Genomic DNA, 8,608 nt, shown 5'->3' on the forward strand with positions numbered 1-8,608 from the left:
TTCTCTGGAGATGAATAACATTCTCATCTTAAGTTCTTTGGAATTGCCATGTATCATTGTATTGTGGAGAAAGCTAAGCTATTTACATTTCTTCATTGTACAATCTTGCTGTTAACTTTGCTCAGTGTTCAACTGATTATGCACATTTCAGTTTGCATCAATTCACATAAGCCTTCCCAGATTTTTCTGAAGCATTGTGATCATCATTTCTTATAAGACAAGAGTATTGCATTCTAATCATATACCACAATAGATGGACATCCCCTCAACTTCCCATTCTTTATCACCACAAAAAGATTTGCTATAAATATTTTTGTCCATATATGTCCAATTCATTTTTAAAATTTGCTATTGGGACTTTTTGGAAGGGTGAGATAAAAATGTCACAGAGAATGAAGAAGCACGGGTGGGTTGAAATTTGCAGTGGAAGAGAAATTATGAGATCTCAGATCCTTCTCAGTACTGAAGCAGAGCCAAAGACTAATATAAGTCATCTTACCTTTCAAATAATTCTCATGAATGCTAGCTAATTTTCAATCCTTGTAGGACTTTTCTCAGGGCATTTTTCATGTCCTTGTTGCGTAGACTGTAGATTAGGGGATTTAAGAGAGGAGTTGCTACCGAGTACCCCAGTGTGACAATCTTCTTCATTTCAGCTGGATTCCCAGAGGATGGGCATACAAATATCGCCATGAGGCTGCCATAGAATAGAGAGACGACCATCAGATGGGATCCACATGTGGAGAAGGCTTTCCACCGACCACCACCAGAGGGAATATGCAATACAGCTCTGAGGACCAGGGTGTAGGATCCAACGATGGGGAATAATGATCCCAAGATAAGTATGGAGTTGAAAGTGTAGCATATGGATTCAGTAATGGGAGCAGGGACACAGACAAGTCCAAGTAATGGGCCTTCCTCACAGGCAAAGTGATCAATGAGGTTTGGGCCACAGAAGGACTGCTGAGATATAAGAATAATGGGAACTGGGTAATAAAGGAATCCACCCACCCAACAGGCAGATATCAGGATGGCACAAAACCCTCCTGTCATGATGGTGGGATAATGTAATGGATGGCAGATGGCTAGGTATAGATCATATGCCATGACTGATAGGAAGAAACACTCAGCAGTCCCCAGGGAGTAATAGAAATACAACTGGAGGAAACAACCAGAGAAGGAGATGGTCTTGGTCTCAGATAGAAAGTTGGCCAATAAGTTGGGAACAGTGGAAGAAACATAGCATATTTCAAGGAAAGCAAAATTCCCCAAGAGGATGTACATGGGTGTGTGGAGCTGCTTGTCCCATTTCACTGCACAGACAATGGCTCCATTCCCCAACAAAGTCAGGATGTATACTACCAAGAACAAGGAGAAGAGGAGATTCTGCATTTTCCTGTCACCAGAAAACCCCAGGAGGACAAACTCAGTCACAGTGTGTGTGATTGAGCTGTTAGGCTCCAAAACTGTGGAAAAGACAAGACAACAATGACACAAACTCTCTTGTTTCCATGAAAGCATCGTAAGATGAAAGTTTAAATTTGATTGAAAGCACTTTGGTCCATTGTGCAGATATATGTCCTGTCCTAACTCCTATGGGATATACCTTAGTAAAGGGAATAACATCAGAATTAAATATGTTTTTGTTTAATCTGAAGGTAAAATGGTATGGTAGATTTACTCCTGAATATGCACGGTTACGCTTTGATTCTGGGGGATCACATCTACTACTCATACTCTGAGCAGTCTTTACAGAAGTATAGCTGCACCAGCAGAAGACATTTACTGTGCACATAGAAGGACATACACAGAGGAACCTAAGATCACCAGAGTGTACTGAATCATAGATTTATAGGTAGAAGAGCCCCTTGAAGTCATTTATTGCAGTGATCTCATTTTTCAGCCAGGGAACCTGACCACAGTAGGCTGGGTGGTGGGGGTATTATGTGACTTGTCCAGAGATAGACAGGTAGCCATTAGCATAGCCATTATTAAAACCCAGGTCTTCTGACTCAAAATTCAGTCCTTCTTCCATGGTGCCTCAAGAATCTTTACTATCTCTTTATTTTGCATGGAAATAATCTAGACTCACATATGTGTAGGGGTAGTCTCCATAACGCCAGGCCTTTCATTACTGTTTTTGCTGCTTAAATATTCTGGCTGTTTGAAGCTTCATTGTAGAAGGAAATACTTGTGCCCTTATCTACCTCTTTGTTTACCATCTTGGAGGACTTGCTACCATGCCTAGAGTTCTGTGCTAGCATTAGTCTGAAACAAGGACTATTTCATTCTGTCTCATCCCGCTTTCTTTAAATCTTCATAGGATTTGTTTTTTAATGTCAATATCCCGTATAAATGGGTAAAAATGTATCCAATTTTTCTTAATTCGAAGCAAGTCAGATCTTAAAGTTGAAATCACAATGACTTTTGTTTTCTGTGATATTTATAGTTTGTGTTACTCTTTCTCTAGCACGATCTTTGAATGTGAAAGAAGAACATAAATGTTACCAACTTCCCATGAACCTGTGCATGATAGGTGGTTAAAATTAGATAACCATACTGTAACTCTTGTTTCAGCCATCAGAACTAATCACATATCCTTTAATTTATCTTGACAAGACTAATTCACTCCTGTTATATTGTTTGTCCTTCATTTTGAAAGAGGACCGATGACATCATGGGGATTCCTGTTATGACCTGAGTGTGAATTGGATTTAAGAGAGGCAGAGTTGTGCAAAGTCATGAGCCTCACTTTCTCTTTCAGAGTTTTTGAAGTCCAGTGGCAGGAGAAAAATCAAAATGAACAGCCATGACCTATGATGCAGTGCATGACCTTGATTTCTACATTCTGACTAAACTTGCAGTGTTCCACAGTGCATTCTTCAGCCTCCTTCATGGTGGCTGGAATAAATTGTTCTCATCCCATCCATTCTGCTAGAGACAGTGTTCATATGCTTGACATAGAAATCCCCTTAACTCAATGACAGATTTAAAGCCTGTCAGTTACCCTCAACTTGGTTTAGTCCCATCTGTGGGTATGGTTTCTTGGGGTGTCACCTCTGTGCATGCTAGTTCCTTGGGGCTCCAAGTGAGAGTTGAATGAAGGTGGACACCCTGGAATAAGCACCAGAAGTTCTAATGCTCCCTAAATGCTCCCTATACCCCCACTCCTTTTTTACTTGAATAATAACACAAGAGGAGTAAGTTTTTTTTGTCAGTAAGTAGGTCATAACTTTCTATGCTGGAAACTTGAATACCTGAATGTCTACATCAATGTACCCAACATTCATTTATCAAACAAACATTTATTAAGCACTTGCAGTGTGCAAAGCACTCTAGCATTGAGGACAATGTCTAGATTAACAATGATTTGGTCCCTGTCTCCATGAAGTTTACAAAAAGAGAAACAACCAGATCTGTAAGTGTGAGGAGTACAGTATAAAAATATCTGAAAAGATTTTCATTAAAAAATGCAAAGAAGGAAACCAAAACCCTTGGAGCCAAGTATGTGCTAACAACAGTCATGTAAAATGACAGGAGTACAGTAATGAATGTATCTCAGAATCACAAATTTGAGAGTTGGAAGAGACCTCAGCGTCCCTCTAGTACCATCCATAGTGTGGTGGTCATTGTTCGTCCCTTGTTCTCTAAGAGGACCATGACACTGGCGTTAAAAAATCTCCACTATAACCTCACTAGTAAGTGATCAGCCAGACTGTCCTTGAAGATCTCCATGGAAGGGAAAAGAAAGATGTTTTGAATCTTAGAGGGAATGGATGGTAAGATATTTCAGATATTTTACATGTTCAAATTAATTCATTCCAATGTAGTCATGAAAGCAAATTTAACTGTTTTTTATATTTTAATATTGTTTACAACAAAGCAATAAAGCATATTGACTAAATTTATACTAAGCCTAGGTAAAATAACAGGTTGCACTTGAATAAGAGGCTCACTCACCAAAATTCATCCTTTTGCCTTCCATTATGTTTTGAGGGAAGAAAGGTTGTACTGTTCTGTACTTGCTTGACTCTGGAGCAAATACAGAAGAATAAAACATTCAAGACAAGAGTATATTTTTGCAATCAGGTTAAATATTAAACTTTTTCAATGGAAAGAGTACATGACTCAGTTGATAAGATTTTCTAATTTTTCCAATGGATTGAATTCAAATCAGTGTAACATATAGAGGAGATATTCTGTTTAAACAGGCAGTGGAGTGTTACTGATATGTGTACATGTGGTGTGTGTGTGTGTGTGTGTGTGTGTGTGTGTGTGTGTGTGTGTGTGTGTGGTGACTGATGAAGACAACTACTGGGCAAAAAGATCATTTCTAGGTGGAGAAGCAAACCTTTCGTAAAATAGTTTTAGCATACCAGCATGCTCAAAATATATTTCGGCACCCTACCTACTCTCCTAGGGAAGGGTCCAAAATTCTCCTCACCCTGTAACAAGTTCTGTATGTTGTAAACATTGTTTTTACTTGTCACAATCACAGGATTGTTACCCATGGAACCAGGAAGACAAACAGCCTTCTTCCCCAGAAACTGAAGCTTCTGAGCTTCTTGTGTTCTGATATGGTTAATATGATAGAATCACAAAAAATTAGGTCTGGAAATAACCTTAGAAATCTGAACTAAGTGAAAAACTGACAATCTCAAATCTACAAATTAACTCTAGGTGAATTTATTAGTCAGCCAATTTTATTTTATCTAACCCACTCACAGTGAAGGAACAAATAAGCAGAAGGGAGAAGAAATAAGGAGCCTAGGAATGTCATCTTCTGAATTCTAGTAGCTGGTCCCACACTATTTCATAGGAGCAATTGAAAGGTTTCAACATTTCCCATCTCCTCAGTGGGAATAGTTAAGTACTTAGAGAGGTATGCACTTTTTTTATACCCTTGGGAGGAAGGTTTATTTTACCTCTTGGTTCAGGGGGTCTCTACAGTGGGTACGATTAGTGGAAAATTCCTCTGGTCTCTCCAGATGAGCCTGTTAGCCATTGGAAAAGTTGAGATAAGAGAAATAAGGAAGTGAGATAGCAAGAATGCTTTTGAAGAGGCACTGGTTAATGTTACCATCTGTAAATTATTATTTGAAGAAATTTGTATAAGAGAAACAGGAGTGTCCCTGCACCCACCCCATAAACCAACTGTTGAATCCATGCAGGAAGATTTTTGAGATCTAATGCATAACATTCATACATTGTCACCTAGCTGCCACAAGTGTCTGTCTTCCTCAGCACTCGTACACACTAAGAGCAGATTCACTGTCCTAAGTTTTCCTAGGCTATCTCCACTTCTAGACAGAGGAGAACCGCTAGTTTCTTTTGGTTCTTCCTAGAAGAGAATAGAATGAGCAACTTTAGCAAAGTATAGACATCCTCATTGTACAAACAGAAGCACATGCATTAAAGCAGTTATTGTGCTGGCTATAATGCAGACCATTTTCTTGTAGCTGTATTGTCATTAATAATTATCAGCTAGCACTTATATGATGCTTTAAGGCTTTCAAAGCACATTACCAAGTTACATCCTTTTAATCTCAGAACAACCATGGTAGGAAGGTGTTGTCATGTATTCTCCAGGCTTATACATGAGGGTAAATGGGAAGAGAAAGAGAAGTTAAATGACTTACTTCCAGGTCATACTGATAGTCAAGGGTCCAAGATTAGACTTGAACTCAAGGACCTTCTTACCCCAAGTCCAAACCTCTATCTGCTGCATTACAAACTTACTGGCTCACCTAGGTGAAAGGATTATAGCACAGAGATTTAGAGTTTAAAGGCACCTCAGATGCCATCTAATCCAACTACCTTATTTTCCTGGTGATGAATTGAGGCCCATGGAAGTGAGGTGACTTGTCCTGAGGTTGTACAGGAGAAGAAACAGACAGGATTTGGGCAAAGAGGGAATCAGTTGTAAGGAGCTTCTCTTCAACATCCTAATCTTGAAAAATTTGGTGGAAGGAGGGGAAAATGGAGGCATAGAATGTCAAAAATCATTTGTATTTCATTTGACTTTTTATCATACCTGACAATTCTGGTAACCAATTCTCACTGAGTGATTTGTACTGTGCATATCTGATCCAATTTATGTTTCCTATCAGCAATTAACATTAATTCCCAGGTTCCCAAGATCCACAATTCCCCCTTTTCTGTTAGTGGCCAGCACCTCCATTTCATAATATTTTGGCTAGGTTTCCCTTGGGGGTCTTGTTAATGAGACACTAGGGTCAAAGCAAAATACCATAGAAATCTCAGGAACTCTTTCCTCTGTGTGAAGATCATTTTTCACTGAGGAAATTTCTCCTCTCTGCAGGGAAATGAGTATGTGGTCTTCATTTGTGACATTTGTGACAGTCTTCTCTCTTTCCTAACAATAGGCTGACCTTACATAACTAGTATCATTCAGTTGACATTTTTGATTTGATTCCCCCCTCCCAAATATAATGCATAACAGGCATATATTTTATGTCATTCCATTTGAACTTTGGTGAATAATTGTCCTTCCCAATTCGTAGTAGCATAGTTGTTAGAGTCCTTGACCTGGATTCAGGAAGATATATTTTTGAATGTTTCTACTGACATTCAGTTTTATATATGACTATGGGAAAGTCCCTAAAATCAATCATATGCTGAGTATAATTGGGGAATTGGACAGTGGGAGTCTATTCTCGGAGGATGTATGGATAGAGTGATCTGCATGATTCCAAATAATGTGGTAGGTGAAGTTAGTGAAGTTACCTGTGGAACTGCAAGGTGATGTGTATTTGAAATGCCCTGTCACCTAATTCAGAGAAGGTTGCCAGGCCATTTTCTGTGTTCCTTTTGATTGGCTACTGAAACAACAGAAGGAATGCTTACACAACTTCCTTGAGTTGTCATTGAGGCCCCCTTTTTCCTTTTCTCTTGTCCAATGAGAAGGACAAGGTATTATTTACCTAATATTGGGGGACCTGAAAGCATCATGAAGCCCTCAGATTGCTGAAGGTGGTTGGACCAGGACCACCAGCCTCTCGGATCCCACTGAGAAGCTGCCCAAAATGCTGGGTATACAAAAAGGCAAAAAAACATAATCAAGCTTCTATTCTAATTGGGTGACTTTAACTGCCTATCTATTAAATGAATATATCTTGTAGATATATTTTTATATATGTGTATTTATATATAATGTTTCTGAATAGCCTTGCCGCATAGGTCTTTCTACCCCTGATGAAATATTTCCTCACACAAATCTTCCTTCTGATGAGCTTTATCTGTAAAAGAGCACTCTTGTTTGGCTTATCAACTGAAAGTTCACACGATTCAATTCAAACATTGTATTTATTTTCTTTACTTCATATTCTATTTTTGTGATTTGCTTCATTTTTGCTATATCATGATGAGTATATATAATTTATTAAACACTTTTTCACACACATTGATATAAACCTAGTTCATGTCATGGTCATTTCTCTAATTATATAGCTAGTATGTCCTAAAACACACCCAACATTTCTATTCTCATTCAAGCCATGCCTTTCATTTTTTTGTTTTATTGTTTTTTAAACTCATTTCTGCAAATTTTATTATGAGCAGATAGTACATTGAAAGAGAGGATGAATGATTGGGTAGCAACCTATGCCCTGAGAGAGTTGCCTAGGACACTGAAATATTAATTTCTTTGCCTAGTGTCCCACAGCCAGGACATGTCCAAGGCAGGACTTGAGCCCTGGCTTCAACGTTGGCTTTCTGTCCACTTTGCCACATTGCCTCTGTGGAGAAATAAATGCTAAGTAAATGGTTGTGGTGTTAGAATGGAGGAAGAGAATGAGCATGTAGCAATCACCTACTATGTGCCAGACACTATGCCAAACACTTTATAAATATTATCTCACTTGATTTTAATCAACTCATGAGGTAGGCACTATCATTGTTATTATTCAGTCCTTTACTCATGTCCAGTTTGTTGTGACAGTATGAACCATAGTGTCCTTAGCTTTTTTTGAGGCAAAAAGAACTGTAGTGGTTTTCTATTTCTTTCTACAGTACATTAAGTCAATAAAGGTTATGTGACTTGCCTGGGATCACCCAGGCAGTAAATACCTGAGACCAGATTTGGACTCTAGTCTTCCTGACTCCATTTCTAGCATTCTCTCCACTAAGCCATCTTGCTGCCCTCTGCTATTACTATTATCCCCATTTTATAGTGAGGCTGACAGAGGTCAAGTGACCTAGTTTTGTTCTGGAGTATTGGCTAGATTTCTTTCTGAAAGACCATGCCTTAAACCCAATTCACTTAGGCTTCCATTATATGGACAACAGGTCCCTCCCAAAGTGTGCCTTAGTGGTGGCTTTTTGGACCCTTCTGTTTCAGAATGAATGTAAATTGTAATTGTTTCTCTTTTGGCCAGCAACCCTGAGGATCATCTGCTTCCAGTTTGGTTTTTTTTTGATTAAAGGGTCACCCCTTTATTCTCCAAGAAGAGGACTAACAGGATTATTTACTCAATGGGTGTCACCTCACTCAAAGTGAGACCTAGTAAAGTCCTTAGCTTAAAAGAGCCAAGGTCTCCCGCGATATCTTGGGCCATCTTCAGACATCCTGACCTATATCTGGCCACTG

At 38.9% G+C, this 8,608-nt stretch overlaps 1 protein-coding gene across 1 annotated transcript; it reads right to left on the bottom strand.

Moving 5' to 3' along the window:
- Positions 1-522: 522 nt before the first annotated feature.
- LOC140513990 (olfactory receptor 11H6-like) lies at positions 523-1,392 on the bottom strand. The gene has a single exon (XM_072623944.1). The coding sequence runs from the start codon at positions 1,390-1,392 to the stop codon at positions 523-525; it is 870 nt and encodes a 289-aa protein (XP_072480045.1).
- Positions 1,393-8,608: the final 7,216 nt, after the last annotated feature.

This window comes from Notamacropus eugenii, chromosome 7 (genome assembly GCF_028372415.1).
Source record: "Notamacropus eugenii isolate mMacEug1 chromosome 7, mMacEug1.pri_v2, whole genome shotgun sequence".
Classification (NCBI taxonomy): domain Eukaryota; kingdom Metazoa; phylum Chordata; class Mammalia; order Diprotodontia; family Macropodidae; genus Notamacropus; species Notamacropus eugenii.

Bases quoted from the DNA above. Each gene is read 5' to 3' on its own strand.
- LOC140513990 (XM_072623944.1), bottom strand. From the start codon at position 1,392: ATGCAGAATCTCCTCTTCTCCTTGTTCTTGGTAGTATACATCCTGACT.